Source organism: Balaenoptera physalus (genome assembly GCF_965194825.1).
Source record: "Balaenoptera physalus genome assembly, chromosome: 21".
NCBI lineage: Eukaryota > Metazoa > Chordata > Mammalia > Artiodactyla > Balaenopteridae > Balaenoptera > Balaenoptera physalus.
Window position 1 is genome coordinate 32,896,756 of NC_138902.1, and position 23,741 is coordinate 32,920,496.

At 41.5% G+C, this 23,741-nt stretch overlaps 1 protein-coding gene across 5 annotated transcripts in view; it reads left to right on the forward strand.

Annotated features, from left to right (window-relative positions):
* The window catches only part of LOC309651345 (uncharacterized protein), a 217,899-nt gene that overhangs the window by 124,111 nt on the left and 70,047 nt on the right, over positions 1–23,741 (forward strand). For 3 of the 5 annotated variants that reach the window (XR_014258016.1, XR_014258017.1, XR_014258028.1), the window contains one exon: positions 18,474–18,573. The exons of 1 other annotated variant lie outside the window; for it this stretch is intronic. Coding sequence is in view for 1 of the 4 variants with exons in the window: in XM_082444010.1 (XP_082300136.1) it covers positions 18,474–18,573; positions 23,421–23,497 (177 nt within the window). In the remaining 3 variants the exon portion in view is untranslated. Of the gene's footprint in view, positions 1–18,473; positions 18,574–23,420; positions 23,498–23,741 lie in introns of all 5 variants that reach the window. One more of the 5 variants, XM_082444010.1, reaches the window with a different exon arrangement.

Sequence of the window (23,741 nt, forward strand, 5' to 3'; positions counted from 1 at the left end):
CCACAAAAAAGCAAAGAAAAAAGTACTGAAATATTTTTTTCATATAGAAAAAGTATTGAAATATTGTTTAAGAAATTGGGATAATACTACTTACAATAATGACAAACTGTTCTGAACTTAAAGACTATTTTATCTGAGATGCATATTATATGCTAATTGTTTTATTGTTTTTAAATACATGGAATGTATTCTCCTTTCTAATTTAATTCTTTTATTTTACCTGTATATTGTGAAAAAACTTTAGTTGCACACATAATATAAAAAATTACACTTTAATAGGAGATATTAATCCATTTACATTTACTATAGTACTGAAAATACTTAGGTTTAGAGTTACCATGTTATTGTGTGCTATTATTTATTTAGTTATTTAAAAGATTTAATTTGGGGGGGCGTTTTAAATTATTTATTTGTTTGTTTATTTTTAACATCTTTATTGTATTATAATTCTTTACAATGGTGTGTTAGTTTCTGCTTTGTAACAAAGTGAATCAGCTATACATATACATATATCCCCATATCTCCTCCCTCTCGCGTCTCCCTCCCACCCTCCCTATCCCACCCCTCTAGGTGGTCACAAAGCACCGAGCTGATTTCCCTGTGCTATGTGGCTGTTTCCCACTAGCTATCTGATTTACATTTGGTAGTATATATAAGTCCATGCCACTCTCTCACTTCATCCCAGTTTACCCTTCCCCCTCCCCATGTCCTCAAGTCCATTCTCTACATCTGCATCTTTATTCCTGTCCTGCCCCTAGGTTCTTCAGAACGGTTTTTTTTTTTAGATTCCATATATATGTGTTAGCACACGGTATTTGTTTTTCTCTTTCTGACTTACTTCACTCTGTATGACAGACTCTAGGTCCATCCACCTCACTACAAATAACTCAATTTCATTTCTTTTTACGGCTGAGTAGTATTCCATTGTATATTGAAGATGTGCGACATCTTCTTTGTCCATTCATCTGTCGATGGACACTTAGGTTGCTTCCATGTCCTGGCTATTGTAAATAGAGCTGCAGTGAATATTGTGGAACATGACTCTTTTTGAATTATGGTGTTCTCAAGGTATATGCCCAGTAGTGATATTGCTGGGTCATATGGTAGTACTATTCTTAGTTTTTTAAGGAAGCTCCATACTGTTCTCCACAGTGGCTGTATCAATTTACATTCCCACCAACAGTGCAAGAGGGTTCCCTTTTCTCCACACCCTCTCCAGCATTTATTGTTTGTAGATTTTTTTGATGATGGCCATTCTTACATGTGTGAGGTGATACCTCACTGTAGTTTTGATTTGCATTTCTCTAATGATTAGTGATGTTGAGCATTCTTTCATGTGTTTTTGGCAATCTGTATATCTTCTTTGGAGAAATGTCTACTTAGGTCTTCTGCCCATTTATAGATTGGGTTGTTTGTTTTTTTGATATTGAGCTGCTTGTAAAGTTTGGAGATTAATCCTTTGTCAGTTGCTTCATTGGCAAATATTTTCTCCTATTCTGAGGGTTGTCTTCGTCTTGTTTATGTTTTCCTTTGCTGTGCAAAAACTTTTAAGTTTCATTAGGTCCCATTTGTTTATTTTTGTTTTTATTTCCATTTCTCTAGGAGGTGGGTCAAAAATGATCTTGCTGTGATTGATGTCATAGAGTGTTCTGCCTATGTTTTCCTCTAAGAGTTTTATAGTGTCCGGCCTTACATTTAGGTCTTTAATCCATTTTGAGTTTATTTTTGTGTATGGTGTTAGGGAGTCTTCTAATTTCATTCTTTTACATGTAGCTGTCCAGTTTTCCCAGCACTACTTATTGAAGAGGCTGTCTTTTCTCCATTGTATATTCTTGCCTCCTTTATCAAAAATAAGGTGACCATATGTGCATAGGTTTATCTCTGGGCTTTCTCTCCTGTTGCATTGATCTATATTTCTGTTTTTGTGCCAGTGCCATACTGTCTTGATTACTGTAGCTTTGTAGTATAGTCTGAAGTCAGGGAGCCTGATTCCTCCAACTCTGTTTTTCTTCTCAAGATTGCTTTGGCTATTCGGGATCTTTTGTTTCCATACAAATTGTGAAATTTTTTGTTCTAGTTCTCTGAAAAATGCCATTGGTAGTTTGATAGAGATTGCATTGAATCTGTAGATTGCTTTGGGTAGTATAGTCATTTTCACAATGTTGATTCTTCCAGTCCAAGAACATGGTATATCTCTCTGTCTGTTTGTGTCATTTTTGATTTCTTTCATCAGTGTCTTATAGTTTTCTGAGTACAGGTCTTTTGTCTTCTTAGGTAGGTTTATTCCAAGGTATTTTATTCTTTTGGTTGCAGTGGTAAATGGGAGTGTTTACTTAATTTCTCTTTCAGATTTTTCATCTTTAGTGTATAGGAATGAAAGAGATATCTGTGCATTAATATTGTATCCTGCTACTTTACCAAATTCATTGATTAGCTCTAGTAGTTTTCTGCTAGCGTCTTTAGGATTCTCTATGTATAGTATCATGTCATCTGTAAACAGTGACGGCTTAACTTCTTCTTTTCCTATTTGGATCCTTTTATTTCTTTTTCTTCTCTGATTGCTGTTGCTACAACTTCCAAAACTGTGTTGAATAATAGTGGTGAGAGTGGGCTACTTTGTCTTGTTCCTGATCTTGATGGAAATGGTTTCAGTTTTTCACCATTGAGAACGATATTGGTTGTGGGTTTGTCATATATGGCCATTATTATGTTGAGGAAAGTTCCCTCTATGCCTACTTTCTGGAGGGTTTTTATCATAACTGGGTGTTTAATTTTGTCAGAAGCTTTTTCTGCATCTATTGAGATGATCATATGGTTTCTGTCCTTCAGTTTGTTAATATGGTGTATCACATTGATTTGCATGTATTGAAGAGTCTTTGCATCCCTGGGATAAACCTCACTTGATCATGGTGTATGATCCTTTTAATGTGCTGTTGGCTTCTGTTTGCTAGTATATTGTTGAGGATTTTTACATCTATGTTCATCAGTGATATTGGCCTGTAGTTTTCTTTCCTTGTGACATCTTTGTCTGGTTTTGGTATCAGGGAGATGGTGGTCTCATAGAATTAGTTTGGGAGTGTTCCTTCCTCTGCTATATTTTGGAAGAGTTTGAGAAGGATAGGTGTTAGCTCTTCTCTAAATGTTTGATAGAATTTGCCTGTGAAGCCATCTCATCCTGGGCCTTTGTTTATTGGAAGATTTTTAATCACAGTCTCAATTTCAGTGCTTGTGATTGGTCTGTTTGTATTTTCTATTTCTTCCTGGTTCAGTCTTGGAAGGTTGTGCTTTTCTAAGAATTTGTCCATTTCTTCCAGGTTGTCCTTTTTTTTGGCATATAGTTGCTTGTAGTTGTCTCTTAGGATGCTTTGTATTTCTGTGGTGTCTGTTGTAACTTTTCCTTTTTCATTTCTAATTTTATTGATCTGAGTCCTCTCCCTCTTTTTCTTGATGAATCTGGCTAATGGTTTATCAATTTTGTTTATGTTCTCTAAGAACCAGCTTTTAGTTTTATTGATCTTTGCTATTGTTTTCTTTGTTTCTATTTCATTTTTTTTAATGTTGAAGTTATTTTTTTTTATTTTATTTTTACAAGAGATAAATAGACTGACACCAAGCATTGTACATGGATGACCACAACAAAAGCAACAATGATTGCAATTACCAAACATGAAACACACTCATACTATGTCATAATATTGACAGTCAGTCCAGTAATCCTCCACTGCAACAGCTCCTTTACTTTGCAGTGAAAATTGATTTGTATATTCTCTGCCTCTGAGTCCTTGTGGGATTTTTTTTTTTTAATTCAGACAGAAAGTCACAAAAATTATACTCATCCTCATCAGTTCACTCAGTCCCATGTAATTAATTTTTTTTTTCATCTTGATCTTTTGTTAGCACTTTTATGAGTTCATCAGTTTTTCATTAGAGTTCTGAAAATGCTTATTCATTCAGTTCAGCAGTACAGTCAGTTACCAGAAACCTGTACTTGTCAGAGTCTTTTCCATGAATTTCTTGAAGATGAAACCCTTTTATAGGAACATATTTGCAAAATCATCAGAGTACACCCAGAACTGTCTGTAAATGACAAAAGACTTAAAAATGACCACAGTTAAAGATTTGATGAAAGTTCATAATAATGCAGTTGACAAGAAAATTAGTTATTTCTGAACTATACATTTTAAAGTAATAACTAGGATTATTACTTATAACATTATACCAGAACATATAAGATTTTTAGAAATTTCATGTAATGTCTGAAACATTTATATTAACATATTTCCATACATATTTCCATACAAATACAAATATAAGATTTTTAGAAATTTCATGTAATGTCTGAAACATTTATATTAACATATTTCCATGCAAATAACCCAATGAAAGTTTAGTATTAGTTGTTTTGTTTGTTTTTTTATACTGCAGGTTCTTATTAGGCATCAATTTTATACACATCAGTGTATACATGTCAATCCCAATCGCCCAATTCAGCACACCACCATCCCCACCCCACCGCAGTTTCCCCCCCTTGGTGTCCATATGTCCATTCTCTACATCTGTGTCTCAACTTCTGCCCTGCAAACCGGCTCATCTGTACCATTTTTCTAGGTTCCACATACATGCATTAATATACGATATTTGTTTTTCTCTTTCTGACTTACTTCACTCTGTATGACAGTCTCTAGATCCATCCACGTCTCAACAAATGACTCAATTTCGTTCCTTTTTATGGCTGAGTAATATTCCTCTATTTCATTTATTTCTGCTCTGATCTTTATGATTTCTTTCCTTCTGCTAACTTTGGGTTTTGTTTGTTCTTCTTTCTCTAGTTCCTTTAGGTGTAAGGTTAGATTGTTTACTTGAGATTTTTCTTGTTTCTTGAGGTAGGCTTGTATAGCTATAAACTTCCCTCTTAGAACTGCTTTTGCTGCATCCCATAGGTTTTGGATCGTCGTGTTTTCATTGTCATTTGTCTCTAGGTACTTTTTGATTTCCTCTTTGATTTCTTCAGTGATCTCTTGGTTATTTAGTAACGTATTGTTTAGCCTCCATGTGTTTGACTTTTTTACGTTTTTTTCCCCTATAATTCATTTCTAATCTCATAGCATTTTGGTCAGAAAAGATGCTTGATATGATTTCAATTTTCTTAAATTTAATGAGGCTTGATTTGTGACCCAAGATGTGATCTATCCTGGAGAATGTTCCATGTGCACTTGAGAAGAAAGTGTAATCTGCTGTTTTCGGGTGGAAGGTCCTATAAATATCAATTAAATCTATCTGGTCTATTGTGTCATTTAAAGCTTCTGTTTCCTTATTTATTTTCATTTTGGATGATCTGTCCATTGGTGTAAGTGAGGTGTCAAAGTCCCCAACTATTATTGTGTTACTGTTGATTTCCTCTTTTATAGCTGTTAGCAGTTGCCTTATGTATTGAGGTGCTTCTATGTTGGGTGCATATATATTTATAATTGTTATATCTTCTTCTTGGATTGATCCCTTGATCATTATGTGGTGTCCTTCCTTGTCTCTTTAACATTATTTTAAAGTTTATTTTCTCTGATATGAGTATTGCTGCTCCAGCTTTCTTCTGATTTCCATTTGCATGGAATATCTTTTTCCATCCCCTCACTTTCAGTCTGTATGTGTTCCTAGGTCTGAAGTGGGTCTCTTGTAGACAGCATATAGATGGATCTTGTTTTTCTATCCATTCAGCAAGCCTGTGTCTTTTGGTTGGAGCATTTAATCCATTCACATTTAAGGTAATTATCGATATGTATGTTCCTATGACCATTTTCTTAATTGTTTTCGGTTTGTTTTTGTAGGTCTTTTCTTCTCTTGTGTTTCCCACTTAGAGAAGTTCCTTTAGCATTTGTTGTAGAGCTGGTTTGGTGGTGCTGAATTCTCTTAGCTTTTGCTTGTCTGTAAAGCTTTTGACGTCTTCATCGAATCTGAATGAGATCCTTGGCGGATAGAGTAATCTTGGTTGTAGGTTCTTCCCTTTCATCAGTTTAAGTATATCATGCCACTCACTTCTTGTAGAGTTTCTGCTGAGAAATCAGCTGCTAACCTTATGGGACTTCCCTTGTATGTTATTTGTCATTTTTCCCTTGTTGCTTTCAGTAATTTTTCTTTGTCTTTAATTTTTGTCAAATTGATTACTATGTGTTTAGCCATGTTTCTCCTTGGGTTTATCCGGCTTGGGACTCTCTGCACTTCCTGGACCTGGGTGGCTTTTTCCTTTCCCATGTTAGGGAAATTTTCGACTATAATCTCTTCAAATATTTTCTCAGGTCCTTTCTCTCTCTCTTCTCCTTCTGGGACCCCTATAATGCGAATGTTGTTGCGTTTAATATTTTCCCTGAGTCCTCTTAGACTGTCTTCATTTCTTTTCATTCTTTTTTCTTTATTCTGTTCCACAGCAGTGAATTCCACCATTCTGTCTTCCAGGTCACTTATACGTTCTTCTGCGTCAGTTATTCTGCTATTGATTCCTTCTAGTGTAGTTTTCATTTCAGTTATTGTATTGTTATTGTTCATCTCTGTTGTTCTTTAATTCTTCTAGGTCTTTGTTAAACATTTCTTGCATCTTCTCGATCTTTGCCTCCATTCTTTTTCCGAGGTCCTGGATCATCTTCGCTATCATTATTCTGAATTCTTTTTCTGGAAGGTTGCCTATCTCCACTTCATTTAGTTGTTTTTCTGGGGTTTTATCTTGTTCCTTCATCTGGTATATAGCCCTCTGCCTTTTCATCTTGTCTGTCTTTCTGTGAATGTGGTTTTTGTTCCACAGGCTGCAGGATTGTAGTTCTTCTTGCTTCTTCCGTCTGCCCTCTGGTGGATGAGACTATCTAAGAGGCTTGATGGGAGGGAATGGTGGTGGGTAGAGCTGACTGTTGCTCTGGTGGGCAGAGCTCAGTAAAACTTTAATCCGCTTGACTGTTGATGGGTGGGGCTGGGTTCCCTCCCTGTTGGTTGTTTTGCCTGAGGCAACCCAGCACTGGAGCCTACCTGGGCTCTTTGTTGGGGCTAATGACAGACTCTGGGAGGGCTCACGCCAAGGAGTGCTTCTCAGAACTTCTGCTGCCAGTGTCCTTGTGCCCACGGTGAAACAGAGCCACCCCCTGCCTCTGCAGGAGACCTTCCAACACTAGCAGGTAGGTCTGGTTCAGTCTCCTCCAGGGTCACTGCTCCTTCCCCTAGGTCCCGATGTGCACACTATTTTGTGTGCGCCCTCCAAGCGTGGGGTCTCTGTTTCCCCCAGTCCTGTCAAAGTCCTGCAATCAATTCCCACTAGGCTTCAAAGTCTCATTCTCTAGGAATTCCTCCTGCCATTGCCGGACCCCCAGGTTGGGAAGCCTGACTTAGGGCTCAGAACCCTCACTCCAGTGGGGGACTTCTGTGGTATAAGTGTTCGCCAGTGTGTGAGTCACCCACCCACCAGTTATGGGATTTGATTTTACTGGGATTGCGCCCCTCCTACCATCTCATTGTGGCTTCTCCTTTGTCTCTGGATGTGGGATATCTTTTTTGGTGAGTTCCAGTGTCTTCCTGTCAATGATTGTCCAGCAGCTAGTTGTGATTCTGGTGTTCTCACAAGAGGGAGTGAGAGCACGTCCTTCTACTCTGTCATCTCAGCTAAATGCTTTTACTCCTGTAGGGATAGCAATAATTATAGTGGCTGATGTAAAGTATGCTCGCGTATCAACGTCCATGCCTACTGTGAATGTATGATGGGCTCATACAATAAAACCTAAGAACCCGATTGATATTATAGCTTACACCATACCCATATATTCGAAAGGTTCTTTTTTTTCCGAGTAGTAAGTTACAATGTGTGAGGTCATCCCAAACTAGGTAGGATTAAAATGTACACTTTGGGATGCCCAAAGAATCAAAATAAGTGTTGGTATAGGACTGGGTCTCCTCCCGCAGGGTCAAAGAAAGTTGTATTCAGGTTTCGATCTGTTAATAGTATGGTAATTCCGGCTGCTAGGACAGGTAAGGATAATAGAATACCGCTGTGATTAGGACTGACCATACGAATAGTCGTGTTTGGTACTGGGTTATAGCGGGTGGTTTTATGATGATAATAGTACTAATAAAACTAATGGGCCCAAGAATTGAGGATACACCAGCTAAATGTAGTGAGAAAATAGTGAGATCAACTGAAGCTTCTGCATGTGCTAAGTTTCTGGCTAAGGGTGGGTACACAGTTCAGCCTGTGCCTGCACCGACCTCAACTATTGATGATGCTAGTAGTAATAGGAAAGAAGGAGGGAGCAGTCAGAAACTTATATTGTTTATATGGGGAAAAGCTATATCGGATGCCCCAGTTATTAGGGGCACTAGCCAGTTTCCAAACCCGCTGATTATAATGGGTATGACTATAAAGAAGATTATTACAAATGCGTGGGCTGTTACTAGCACATTGTAAATTTGGTCATCTCTGAGCAGTGTGCCGGGTTGGCCTAGTTCAGCACGAATTAATAAGCTTAGGCCAGTAACCACCATTCCGGCTCAGGCGCCAAATAGTAAGTATAAGGTGCCAATGTCTTTGTGGTTGGTTGAGAATAATCAGCGATTTATGAACATAGGTAAAATGGCCGAGCAGGCATTAGACTGTAAATCTAAAGACAGAGGTTGAGCCCTCTTTTTGCCAAGTCCTGTGGTGAATCATCATTTGGAATTGCAAATTCAAGGAAGCAGCTTCAACCCTGCCTGGACTTCTCCCGCCTTTTTTTTCTTGCTGTGGGAGAAGTAGATTGAAGCCAGTTGATTAGGGTATTTAGCTGTTAACTAAAAGTTCTTGGGAAATGTATCCCTTCAATCTAGAGAGGATTTAGCTTAATTAAAGTGTTTGATTTGCATTCAAATGATGTAAGATATAGTCTTGCAGTCTTTATTTGGCAGGAATTAAGTAAATTGTACTTGCTCAGGGCTTTGAAGGTCCTTGGTCTGGTTTAACCTGAATTCCTATTCTAGGATTGACAGTATTGTGTGAGAGGTAGAAGTATTGCGGATATTATGATTATAGTTGGTAAAAGGGTTATTTGTTTTGTGGAGTTAAGTTGTCACTTTATCTTCATGTTGTTTGTAGAGGGGAATAAAGTTAGTGCTGTGGAGTATGTGAGCCGTATGTAGAAGTATAGGTTGAGTAGTGCTGTGATGGCCATGAGTGTGGGTAGAATAATGGTGTTATTTTTTGTTATCTCTTGAATGATCATTCACTTAGGCATGAATCCTGACGGGGCGGGAGTCCTCCTATTGAGAGGAGGGTGAGTATGGTGAGGGTTGTGGTGACAGGTGTTTTGTTTCATGTTTGTGATAGTGATAGTGTGGTGGTAGTTGAGCTATGAATAAATGGTATGAATATAGTGAGGGTTGTTATGATGTAGATGAGTAGATTTAGGATGGTTATGTTTGGGCTATACAGTAAGATGGCTGTTATTCATCCCATGTGGGCAATTGATGAGTAGGCCATGATTTTTCGGAGTTGTGTCTGGTTTAATCCACCTCAACCTCTGACTAGGATAGAAAGTATGGATAGGGCTAATATTAAATTTAGATTGATTGATGGTGCAATTCGACATAGGATTGGCAGGGGTGAAAGCTTTTGTCAGTTACTAGGATTAGGCCTGCTGTTAAAGGGATACCTTGTGCTACTTCGGGCACTCAAAAGTGAAAGGGGGATAGTCCTAGTTTAATAGCTAGTGCTATTGTTATTATTATGGATGCTGTTGGGTTGAATAGCTTTGTGATGGTTCATTGGTCGGAGTGCAGTAGGTTAATGATGACTGCTATTATAAGTAATACAGATGCGGTGGCCTGTGTTAGAAAATATTTAGTGGAGGCTTCTATAGCTCGTGGGTTAAAGTTTTTTTATTATGACAGGGCTGATGGCTATTATATTTATTTCTAATCCAATTCAGGCTAGTAATCAGTGAGAGCTGGTAATTATGATTGTAGTTCCTAAAATGGCGGTTGTTAGGATAATAATAAAGATAATGGGATTTATTAGTACGGGAAGGATATAAACCAACATTTTCGGGGTATGGGCCCGATAGCTTGTTTAGCTGACCTTACTGTAGAATGTAGTGTAATGTGGTAGCACGAAGAACTTTGAATTCTTTTTTTTTTTTTTTTAACATCTTTATTGAAGTATAATTGCCTTACAATGGTGTGTTAGCTTCTGCTTTATAACAAAGTGAATCAGTTATACATATACAATATGTTCCCATTTCTCTTCCCTCTTGCATCTCCCTCCCTCCCACCCTCCCCATCCCATCCCTCTAGGTGGTCACAAAGCACCGAGCTGATCTCCCTGTGCTATGCGGCTGCTTCCCACTAGTTATCTATTTTACATTTGGTAGTGTATATATGTCCATGACACTCTCTTACCCTGTCACATCTCACCCCACCCCCTCCCCACATCCTCAAGTCCATTCTCTAGTAGGTCTGTGTCTTTATTCCCGTCTTGCCACTAGGTTCTTCATGGCCTTTTTTTTTTTTTTTTTTTTTTTCCCTTAGATTCCGTATATATGTGTTAGCATACTGTATTTGTTTTTCTCTTTCTGACTTACTTCACTCTGTATGACAGACTCTAACTCCATCCACCTCATTACAAATACCTCCATTTCATTTCTTTTTATGGCTGAGTAATATTCCATTGTATATATATGCCACATCTTCTTTATCCATTCATCTGTCGATGGGCATTTAGATTGCTTCCATGTCCTGGCTATTGTAAATAGAGCTGCAATGAACATTTTGGTACATAACTCTTTTTGACCTATGGTTTTCTCAGGGTATATGCCCAGTAGTGGGATTGCTGGGTCGTATGGTAGTTCTATTTGTAGTTTTTTAAGGAACCTCCATACTGTTCTCCATAGTGGCTGTATCAATTTACATTCCCACCAACAGTGCAAGAGTGTTCCCTTTCCTCCACACCTTCTCCAGCATTTATTGTTTCTAGATTTTTTGATGATGGCCATTCTGACCGGTGTGAGATGATATCTCATTGTAGTTTTGATTTGCATTTCTCTAATGATTAATGATGTTGAGCATTCTTTCATGTGTCTGTAGGCCATCTGTATATCTTCTTTGGAGAAATGTCTATTTAGGTCTTCGGCCCATTTTTGGATTGGGTTGTTCGTTTTTTTGTTATTGAGCTGCATGAGCTGCTTGTAAATCTTGGAGATTAATCCTTTGTCAGTTGCTTCATTTGCAAATATTTTCTCCCATTCTGATGGTTGTCTTTTGGTCTTGTTTATGGTTTCCTTGGCTGTGCAAAAGCTTTTAAGTTTCATTAGGTCCCATTTGTTTATTTGTGTTCTTATTTCCATTTCTCTGGGAGCTGGGTCAAAAAGAATCTTGCTGTGATGTATGTCATAGAGTAGAACTTTGAATTCTTAAGGGTAGGTTCAATTCCTATGATTCCCGAAATAAGAGGGTTTAAACCTCTATTATTTACTCTATCAAAGTAACTCTTTTATCAGACATATTTCTTATGTTTGTGGAGGGGTACTTGCTGTTATGATGGGCAGTGATACATGCCATATACATAGGCTAGTGTTAGAGGTATGAAGTTTTTTCAGAGTAAGTGTATTAGTTGGTCATATCGAAATCGAGAGTAGGATGCTAGAATCCATAGGAAGGATGTTGTTAGTAGTAATGTTTTAACAGTGAGGTTAGTTGTGTACAGTTCTGGTGTGTAGGGGTTGTGGAATGCTCCTAGAAACAGAATTGTTGTGAATATATTTTTTATAATGATGTTGGCGTATTCCGCTAAGAAGAATACGGCGAAGGGGCCAGCTGCGTATTCAACATTGAAGCCGGATACGAGTTCGGATTCTCCTTCTGTTAAATCGAAGGGGGCTCAGTTGGTTTCTGCTAGGGTAGAGATGAATCATATTATAGCCAGTGGTCATGATGGGAAGATTAGTCATAGTTGTTCTTGTGTTGTGGTTAGGGTTGCTAGGGTAAAGGATTCATTTATTAAGAGTACTGATAGGAGGATGATTGCTAATGTTACTTCATATGAGATTGTTTGTGCTACTGTCCGTAGGGCTCCAATTAATGCGTATTTTGAGTTGGAGGCTCAGCCAGATCATAGAATGGAATATACGGCTAGGCTTGATATTGCTAATATGAATAATACTCCTAGGTTTATGTTGATGAGGGGGGTATGGTATGGGTAGAGGGATTCATGTTGTGAGGGCTAGGGTTAGGGCTAAGATAGGTGCGATGATGAATACAGAGGTGGAAGATGTGGCTGGTCGTAGGGGTTCCTTAGTGATTAGTTTGATTGCATCGGCATAGGGTTGGAGTAGGCCATGGGGGCCTACAGTGTTTGGCCCTTTTCGGAGTTGCATGTAGCCTAGGATTTTACGTTCTACTACTGTCAGGAATGCTGTGGCTAGGAGGATAGGGATGATGAGCATTAAAATGTTAATTATAAACATTTTGTTGGGGAGAGGGTTTGAACCTCTGAGTATAAAGGTTTAAGTTTTACGCAATTACCGGGCTCTGCCACCCCAACAAAACCCTGGTCTCGGGTGACTAGTTTGAGCTTGCTTATTAGGTTGAGATTAGACCATTAACTGTTTTGAAGGCGCTTATTTAAAGTGGGCCTTATTTCTCTTGTCCTTCCGTACTGGGAGAAATGTATAATAGATAGAAACCGAGCTGGATTGCTCCGGTCTGAACTCAGATCATGTAGGACTTTAATCGTTGAACAAACGAACACTTAATAGCAGTTACACCATTAGGATGTCCTGATCCAACATCGAGGTCATAAACCCTATCGTCAATACGGACTCTAGAATAGGATTGCGCTGTTATCCCTAGGATAACTTGTTCCGTTGATCAATTTTTTGGATAAGTAAGTGATATTATGCTTTGGCTAGTGGGTCTAGGCTTTAATCACTTGGAGGGATTTCTGTGCTCCGAGGTCACCCCAACCGAAATTGTCTACCCATGTGAAATTTTGTTATTCCTTGGCGGTTCAAGATTATGGTTTTTGGGTTGATTAATTGAAGCTCCATAGGGTCTTCCCATCTTATTTTGTTATCCCTGCCTTTTCACGGGGAGGTGAATTTCACTGATTAAAAGTAAGAGACAGTAAAACCATCATGTGGCCATTCATACAAGTCCTTATGTACAGAACAAATGATTATGCTACCTTTGCATGGTCAGGATACCGCTGCCGTTTAACGATTGTCACTGGGCAGGCAGTGCCTCTAATGCTGGTGATGCTAGAGGTGATGTTTTTGGTAAACAGGCGGGGTTTGTGTTTGCTGAGTTCCTTTTACTTTTTTTAATCTTTCCTTTGGTGCACGCCTGTGTTGGGTTAACAGTGTTTTTAATAAATAGTTTAGTGTTGGATTATATTTATTTACTGTTAATTATCAGTATATTATTAGTTGCTGATGTAAGCTTGTGCAAGGGGAAATATTTCTTGTTACTCATGTTAACAGTATTGCTTCTATAGTCTTATAGATTAGTCCAGTAATAAGACTAGGAGTTGATTTACTTAATATTGGAATTAAAACATTGTTTTGTTGTTGAGCTTGAACACTTTCTTAATTGGTGGCTACTTTTAGGCCAACTATGGTGTTGTTTGTTTTTACTCTCTAGTCACGGTTGTGTCCATTTCTAAAAAGCTGTACCTTTTTAGACTAATGTTTAAGTATACGTGGAAGCTTATTATGGTTTTTAGTATTATTTAACGTTGAACTGAAATTCTTTTCCTGGACAACCAGCTATCACCAGGCTCGTTAGGCTTGTCACCTCTACTTATAAATCTTCTCACTATTTTGCCACATAGATGAGTTTATTCTAGTAACTGTTCATAAGTAGCTTGTCTGGTTTTGGGTAGTTTAGCTTAAGTTCTCTTTGTTAAATTGTTACTAGTTAAGTCATTATGCAAAACGTACAAAGGGTAAGCTTTGCTTTTTATTACTTTTAATCTTTCTTTCATCATTCCCTTTCGGTACTTCCTCTATAGCGCCATTAGTGTTTAAATTTCTATCTCCTATAGCTTTAGATGTCTGGTGGATGTTTTATTTGACTAGTTTGTGCTAGTATGGTGGGAAAGGTGTGGGCTAGGTTTAGTTCAAGACATACATAGGTTATGAAATCTTTTAGGTATAAACTAGGTGCTTTATTTAAGCTACGTCTTGTTTTATCCAAGCACACTTTCCAGTATGCTTACCTTGTTACGACTTGTCTCCTCTCGTATAATTGTTTAGCATGTGTTGATGGACTGGGGCTTTGTCATGGCACTTGAGGAGGGTGACGGGCGGTGTGTGCGTGCTTCATGGCCTTATTCTATTAAGCACTCTATTCTTAATTTACTACTAAATCCTCCTTTGGTTTTTAGGTTTCATAAAAACTTTCGTGTGGATAAAGGGTGTTCTTGGTGTAGAAAATTTAGCCCATTTCTTCCCATCCCATAGGTTACACCTTGACTTAATGTTTTTATGTGTCATAATTATGCTTGCTTTTGCTCCTTTTTAGGGTTGGCTGAAGATGGCGGCATGTAGACTGGAGTAGCCAGGGCTGCTGAGGTTGGTCGGAGTTATTGGTTATAGAGCAGGCTCCACTAGAGGGCTGTGAAGCACCGCCAAAGCCTTGGAGTTTTAAACTGTTGCTAATAGTACTCTGGCGAATAGTCTAGTTCTTACGATTATTTGGGTTTAGGACTAAGCATAGTGGGGTATCTAATCTCAGTTTGGGTCTTAGACTATCGTGTAATCAGATTATATTAAAGTCACTTTCGTAATTTATTTTTGTTTTAATTATGGCTTTTTACAGCTTAATTAAGGTTTAACTTTATCTTGTATGGTTCTTTAACACGCTTTACGCCGTAGTTCTATTAATTCGGGTCAATCGTATGACCGTGGTGGCTGGCACGAAATTTACCAACCCTGATTAATATGGCTTAGTCAAACTTTCGTTTATGGCTTAATTTTTATCACTGCTGACTCCCTGGGGGTGTGGTTAAGCAAGGTGTTGTGAGCTGCTGGTGCGGCGTGCTTGATACCTGCTCCTTTTAATCTTAGTGATTTAGAGGGCATTCTCACCGGGGCGTGGATGCTTGCATGTGTAATTCTATTAAAAACTAATAGAAAGGCTGGGACCAAACCTTTATGTTCATGGGGCTGGTGAGCCCATCTAGACATTTTCAGTGTCTTGCTTTATGAGATGTTTAAGCTACATTAACTTGCTGCACGTAGGTGATGTTTGTATGGATGTATTACATGGGTTATGTCAGATTTAGTATTAGATTTTCAATAGGATGGTTGGCGAATCTAGGGGGAAGTCTGTCTATATCGGTGGTGAATATCTAAGTAGTTCTTTGGTATGAGAGGAGGGGGGTTGAGGTTCATTCATTATGATATATAATTATTTTAAGCCGGGAGGGAATAGTAAAGTGCTATGTCCTGTGACCATTAACTGATTGTACAACGTAGGTTGCTCTAGCCAAATAACAAATACATACAAGTCCAGCTATAATTTGCTTGACAGTGTTAAGACCTTTTAAGGTCATAGCTGAGTCCAAGCAATTTCCCTCCCAAAAAATAAAAAATACCAAATGTATGAAATCGCAGTTATGTGTGAGCATGGGCTGATTAGTCATTAGTCCATCGAGATGTCTTATTTAAGGGGAAAGAGTGGGCGATTTTAGGTGAGATGGCCCTGAAATAAGAACCAGATGTCTGATAAAGTTCATCAATAGAAACCCGCACAGATCATGGGCCTGGAGCGAGAAGAGTGACACCTGCTGAGCCGGTTAATGGTTTCATGCGGCCTGGTGATCAAGCTCCTGTTCTAATGGACGGGATTACCAAATATGTTGATCTAGACCGGTTTAATTTAATGTACTATGTACGATAAATAATATATATGTACTATGTAATATCAATGATATGTACATGCTTATTAGGCATGGGGCAAACAGTTTAATGTACAATTATACATATAATGTACATGCACACATATACGAGAGAGAGACATTACTGCAGTTATGTGGCAGTACAGACATGTACGGTGTACATAGCATGTATGTAATAAAATGAATTATTTTTAGTACTGACATCGCACTGCAGTTTTGTGAATGTCTTATAATATACCATTTTTCAGGGAATAGTTTATATAGAATTTCAGCTTTGGGTGCTGGCAGTGAAACTTAGTACTTCTTCCTTGAGTCTCAGGGAGATACGTTGTTCTCCTTTTGCGGTTTACAAGACCGGAATATTGTGTTATACTACAAAGACTCTTCATTTTAGGAACTTGTTTTCAATGAGACTAGTCACTGGTATTAACACCAGAATTAAGAGAAAATATAAGATGGATGCAAGTTGTCCAATAGCTATATATGGGTATTGCACAGGCTGTCCTCCGATCCATGTTAGTGTTAGTAAATCTGCCACTAGTATTCAGAACAAGAATTGGCTGAAGGGTCGAAATATCATGCTTCATTGTTTAGATGTATGGAGTATTGGAATAAATGCCAGGATTAGGATTGAGAGTAGCAGGGCCAAGACTCCTCCTAGCTTGTTGGGGATTGATCATAGAATTGCATATGCGAATAGAAAATATCATTCTGGTTTGATATGTGGTGGCGTGCTGAGTGGGTTTGCTGGGGTGTGGTTGTCGGGGTCTCCTAGCAAGTAGGGTGAGAATAGGGCTAATATTCGTGAAGCTAAGATTAGTAGTATGGTGCCCAAGATGTCCTTGATTGTATAATAAGGGTGAAATGGGATTTTGTTTGTATCAGATGGAATTCCTGTGGGGTTGTTGGATCCTGTTTAGTGAAGGAATAATAGGTGGACGACTGCTAGTGCTGTGATGATGAAAGGGAGAATGAAGTGGAAGGCAAAGAATCATGTTAGTTTTGCTTTATCTACGGAAAACCCCTCTCAGATTCATTCGACGAGGGTGGTGCCGATATATGGGATTGCTGACAGTAGATTTGTGGTAACAGTTGTGCCTCAGAATGATATTTGTCCTCAGGGTAGGATGTAGCCTATGAATGCGGTGGCTATGACTATAAGTAGTAGGATAATTTCAATGTTTTATGTTTCCTGAAAGGCGTAGGATCCATAGTATAGACCGCGTCGTATGTGGGCATACAGATAAAAAATGTGGAAGCTCCATTTGCGTGTATATATCGGATGATTCAGCCATAATTGACGTCTCAGCAGATGTGTGTTACTGATGAGAAGGCAGTTGTTGTGTCTGGTGTGTAGTGTATTGCCAGGAATAGGCCTGTTAAGATTTGTAGGATTAGGCAGACGCCTAGTAAGGAGCCAAAATTTCATCATGATGAGATATTTGATGGGGTAGAGAGGTCAATGAATGTGTTGTTGAGGATTTTTATTAGTGGGTAGGTTTCTCGGGTGTTGGTCATTGGTGTTCTTGTAGGTGAATGACAACGATGATTTTTCATGTCATTGGTCACGGTTGAAGTCTATGTGAGAATAATGATGACATATACTGTATTTATTTTAAGTATTATTTTTGTGATTAGTTTTGTGGGGTTGCTTCAAAACCCTCGCCTGTTTGTGGCTGGTGGTTTTGGGTGTGGGATCGTGTTAAATTTTGGCGGTTCATTTCTGGGTTTAATGGTATTTTTGATCTATTTAGGGGGGATATTGGTTGAGTTTGGTTATACAACGGCTATAGCCACTGAACAATATCCTGAGGTTTGGGTTTCTAATAAGGTTGTAATGGGGACATTTCTTTTAGGGCTAGTAATAGAGTTTTTAATGGTATTTTATATTTCGAAGGATGAGGTTGTGGAAATTGTGTTTAAGTTTAATGGGCTGGGAGATTGGGTTATTTACGATACTGGTGGCTCTGGGTTTTTTAGTGAGGAGGCTATGGGAATTGCAGCATTATACAGCTATGGTACTTGGTTGGTGATTGTTACAGGCTGGTCATTATTTATTGGTGTTGTGGTTATTATGGAGATTACTCAGGGTAATTAAATAGGAATATACTGAGGGTAATGGTAATGACGAATGATGGAAAGTAGAGTTTAATAAGGCCTTTTTGGTTTGAGACTAGTGTGGAGGATTTTAGTTGAATGAAGGCTGTATACTTTGGTAGGATAGTTTCTAGTCAGATTAACTCTAACATGGAAGTTGCTAATTTTTGGTTTATTTATAGGTTTAGATGGGGAGGTAGGTGGTGTATGATGGTGGGGAAATATACTAGGAGAGTGGAGAATTTAGAGGAGTTTGAGGGGTGAGTATATTTTAAGTTTTGTGTGTTAAGGTTGATTTTGAATGCTAGTATGAAGCCCAGAGCTGTTACTACGAGGGCAGGTAATTTTAAATATAAAGGTATAGTTATTAGGGGGATGGTTGTTGGAGGAGTGCGGTTGGAGATGATAAACCCAGCAAAAATAAATCCGATTAATAGGCGTTTGATGGAGTTAACTAAGAGGGGGTTGTTTTCATTGATAGGAGCTGAAGGAGAGAAGCGGGAAAAATGGAAAACCGCATACGGCCTTTTTGGCCAGTGGCATCATTGGCGAAGTTCAGGAGCTTTTCATGTGCTTTCATGGTGAGTCCAATCTACCTCTTGAAATCCCTTTCCTGCAATGCTGCCTTGCTTACAAGACCTTTTTGATGACTTATCTCGAGACATTTTTCGACGATAGGTATCATTTACAGTTCTCCAGGTCTGTGAATTGCAGTGCCCCTGAGCTCCATTTTTCAACTTGTTTTTTTTTGGAACTGGCCACAAAACAGCAGGATGGCTTCAAGCCCTATTCTGCTTCCGGGGGCAAGCTGAGCCTTTGGTCAGTTCCTCTTCCTGATTGGAAATTAGAGTGGCATGTGCCTGTCCAAACACCTCGGCCTTGTGTCTCATTGGTTCCCTCCCTTCCACTTCATCCTTCAGACAAATTCCAAACTGTGCGAAACAGGATGTTGAAGGTGCTGACTTTCCCAAGTGGGGAGATTGTTAGGAAAAAGGCTGGCGAGGTGAACCCGAACACCAGGAGATGAGGAGATGACGTGCCTTTTCCAAACTCTTCCGATCAGATGGTGTACCATCCTCTGGGTGTCCCAAGCATGTTCTAGCTCTAGGAAGCTTCCCCTGCACCTGGAAATTTTGGACCCATGGAATGGGGACCAGGCAGTATTACTGTAAAGGGGCTGCATTTGCTGGCCCATCCTCACCAAGCCTCTCGGCCTCACGAGTGTCCAGCCTTAGGTCCCATCCAGCTGTGGGTCTAGATGTGGTCAGTCCAGGTTGCATCACAGCCCCTGAACGAATTCTGTAAGAATTTCTCTCTCTCTCACTGTCTTTTTTTTTTTGTAATATATTTTTTTAATGGTGTATAACTGATTTTCAATGGTGTGTTACTTGCTGGTGTAAATCCACTAGATTCACTTACGGAGAGACATCAGTAAATTCTTTTTCATGTTCTTAATAGTCTGGGTTTTTTTATAACTTTATTTATTTATTTTTTTGCTATGTTGGGTCTTTTTGCTGCGTGCCGGCTTTCTCTAGTTGCAACGAGTGGGGGGCTACTCTTCGTTGTGGTGCGCAGGCTTCTCATTGTGGTGGCTTCTCTTGTTGCAGAGCACGTGCTCTAGGCCTCTGGGCTTCAGTAGTGGTGGCACTCGGGTTCAGTAGTTGTTGCTCGCGAGCTCTAGAGCGCAGGCTCAGTAGTTGTGGTGCACGGGTAAGGTGCTCCACGGCATGTGGGATCTTCCCGGACCAGGGCTTGAACCCGTGTCCCCTGCATTGGCTGGCGGTTTCTTAACAAGTGTGCCAACAGGGAAGCCCTAAATGTGTGACTATGTTTCTGTTTTGTAATTTAGTTCATGTGTAGCCATTTTTAGATTCCACCTATAAGTGATAATCTTACGATAATTCTCTTTTTCTGACTTAGGTCACTTACAATGATTGTACCTAAGTCCACGTGACTTGCTGCAACTGGCCTTATTTCATTGATTTCCTGGCTGAGTAATATGCCATTGTACATACGTACCACATCTTCTTTATCCATTTTTTCCTTCCAAGGACTTTTACGTTGTATCCAAATCGAGGCTCTTGTAAATCGAGCAGCACTAAACGTTGGCTTGCCTGTGTCCTGTCGATTTTTGATTTTCCCAAGACATACGCCCACGAGTGGAAGTGCCGTATGCTCTGTAGCTCTGCTTTTTAAATTGTTTAGGAAACACAATACACTTCTGAACAGTGGCCGTTGGCAATTTACATTCCCACCATCAGCGTAGCAGGGCTCCCTTTTCTCCACGCCCTGTCCGGCATTTCTCGTTTTTACACTTTGTGAGGATGGCCCTTCTGACTGATGCGAAGTGGAACTCTTTGTAGTGTTGATTTGCATCACCGCCTGTTTGGTTGGCCAAAAAAGGGCGTAAAAAGGGAGTCTGCACCAGGCGCAGCGAGCTGAGGTGTCGGCCCAGCCCTTTTGCACTAGGAAATCGAGTCTGAAGTGCCGGGTGTGAGGCCTCTGCATGCGGTACCCTAGGAGCACGTGAAATTAGAAAAAGCACAAAGGAAAAAAAAGTTAGACTTTATTTTATTGCCCAGATTCTATTTTTATCTCCCAGGAATTTTTAATGGGCTTTGCCGGTGACAAAGCCCTCCTCTGCGTTTTGTCCCATTCCTCATTCTTGGGGCGCTGAGGGTGCAGACCCCTCTTCTGTAACTGCTTCGTGGTGATTTGGGTGTCCTCATACCCAAAGGGGGGAGGGGCAGAACTTCTCCCCAGCAGCCTCCAGGTGAGTTTGATAGTCCCCAGGCCTCCTCCCTCACTGCTCGTCTGCCTGAGCAGCAGCATTTGAAGTTTTATAGATTCTAATGACCTTTAAGGGTCCAGGAAAGAGATGCCCAGAGACGCTGGGTGGGCCGGTTTTACCTCGGCCCCACATTTGTTCGGCCACATTAGGCTGACGGTTTCTGCCAGCCTAGATTCTCTGACCAGTAGTCTGTGCTTTCTTCAGTTAGGCCACTGAATTAACGTACAAACAGCACCAGGTGTCAGAGCCCTGCCTGCTCAACTCCCAGACAGTCCAGGGCCAGTGGTGATCCAGGACCATGACGGCCACTGAGTCAATGGCCTTTTGAAGTAGCTAGGAGTCCAGCCGGTCTCATTGGCCGCCGTCACCGCGGTGGCTGTTGGCGTTTCTATGGTGACAGCGTTATATACAGTTCCCCCGCCAAGCTTATTAGCTCCCCTCTGGGTGCAGTAAGTCCTGCAACCAGTAGTCTGCTCTTTTGGGGCACACTCTTGTTGTTTTCTGGAAGAGATGCTCCAGGTCAAAGACATGGTCACATGAGTCGTCATGGGGTCCCGTTGCCCCAGGTTGTCTCTCTGGAGGTTGGAGCTGGAGGGCCTCTTCACTCGAGGTCAGTGTGCCCACGGAGCGATCCCTGCAACTTCAGGGCAAGGTGGGTGGTTAGGATCACCAAGTGGGGTCCTTTTCCCTTAGGAGGGAGCTGGCCTTGCGGGCTGCTGATTTCCAGGTTTTTAGATACCCCCAGTATCCTGGCCGGATGGGGCGGTGGGCCCAGCCCTTGGTTACCGTAGTTTCTCCTACCCTGAGGGCATACTTGAGTTGTTCCATTTCAGGTGGTCCCAGTTTTTGCACTAATATTCCAAGGGTGATTTACCTTCTACCGGGAATGTAAAGGTCAAAGGGTTTAGCTAACTTAGGGAGGTCCAGGGCAAGGGTCTGAATTGACTGCTCTTTCCATTCTTGAAAGGCCGCTTCTGGATTCTGTTCAAAAGGATCATCGTCTTTTCCTTTCAGTGTTTCATATAGAGGCCCAGCTATTAGACTGTAGTTAGGGATCCAGATGCAGCAAACCCCGGTCTCCCCAGGAACCCTTAAGCTGTCTTCTAGATTCAGGAAGGGTGAGGCTGCAAATGGCTTCTTCCCTTTCCTGGGGTGGGCTTCTCCGACCTTCTGTGAGAATGAGGCCCAGGCAGGTCACCCTAGTCTGTGATATTTGAGCCTTTTTCTTGGACACCTTCCATCCTTTATTGGTTAGGTAGTTCAGAGGCCTCCTTAGTAGGGCTGGTGATCAGAATGTCGTCTGCATATTGAAGGAGGGTTCCCTTCTCCAGAGGTAGATCTTTTAGGTCTTTAGCTAAAGTTTCCCCAAAGATGGTGGGGGAAATTTTGAACCCTTGGGGCAGGACGGCCCAGCAGTATTGTTTCTGTTGTATGTTGAGTCCTGCCACTCAAAAGCCCAAATTTCTTGTGATTCTGGGACTAATGGAATACAGAAGAAGGCATCTTTTAAATCTAATACAGAATACCATGTCCTGGTGGATGGTAGAATGACCAGCAGGGTGTAGGAGTTAGGAACTACTGGATGTATATCCTCGGTGGCTTCACTGACTGTCCTGGCGTCCTTTACCAGGTCCCCAGCAGCCCACGGGGCTCTCATGGGCAGGCCCCTCCCAGGATATGGAGCTCACCTGGGCTGGCACCCAGCAGCCCCCGGGGCTCTCATGGGCAGGCCCCTCCCAGGTTATGGAGCTCACCTGGGCTGGCACCCAGCAGCCCCCGGGGCTCTCGTGGGCAGGCCCCTCCCAGGATATAGAGCTCACCTGGGCTGGCACCCAGCAGCCCACGGGGCTCTCATGGGCAGGCCCCTCCCAGGATATGGAGCTCACCTGGGCTGGCACCCCAGCAGCCCACGGGGCTCTCGTGGGCAGGCCCCTCCCAGGATACGGAGCTCCCCTGGGCAGGCACCCCGGCAGGGCTGGGCACACAGGAACCGTGCGCATAGCCCTCATTGCAGAGCACCCCCAGGTCACCTGTCGCTCAGAGCTGACCCAGAGCACCTCAGAGCAGGGCTTGAACTAACAAACAGCAGCTCCGGCAGGTCTGTGACCCTGGGCTTCACTCTGTGTGGCCTCCCTCCACCGGGTCTTCCAGGGGCTTCCACTGCAGCTGGGGCGCCAGGCCTCTGTCTCCACCCACCACTCCTCCTCTCCCTGACTCCTGCGTTCTTCTCATTAGGAGAGGGTCTTCTTCAAATTATCTCCCACTCATGGACCAGATAATATGATTAGAAAACAAGCCAGAGTTGCAGCCCCTTGTCTATCCTGACTCTCAGGACCCTACACCTGTTCCTTGGATCTGGCCGGTACAGCAAGGCCCATTTTCTGCAAGTATGAGCCCCTGATGGGCGAGGATTGGCTGATCTGGGCAGCCTGACCCGGCCGGCCAGCCCTCCCCAGGTGTGCCTGGGTTGAGGTCAATATAACCATCCCTCCAGGCAGCAAAAGCCCCTGCAGCTGTGCCTGACGCCATATTCTCTGCCCCGTCAGCAGTCGCGGGGCTGGGCTGGTGGGAGGGAGGGAGCGGCCACGGCTGTGTGGGTGGCTCGGTGTGAGTGGGGCTCTGCTGGACTTTCTGCAGGAGTTGCCGGGCTGCCACCTGCTAAAGAAGAGGATGTACCACCAATACCTGCCGTTGGAATTTCTCCCCGGGCAGAGGTGAGGAAGGAAAATAGCAGTGGGGACCAGGACAGGAGGGGTACCTCAGGTAGGGAAATGGAAAGCTTCCAGAAGAGCGCCCGGGGCCAGGACCATCCTGGCTGGCCTGCAGGCACCAACTCGGGCCTGTGTGCTGTCGCTCGTGTGACTCCAAGCCCCTTCCTCTAGGCTTTAAAGTCTTTGCACACATTCAGGTGTTTTACCTGGGAAGGGTGGGAAAAGTTCAGGAGCAGCTGCCCTTGGG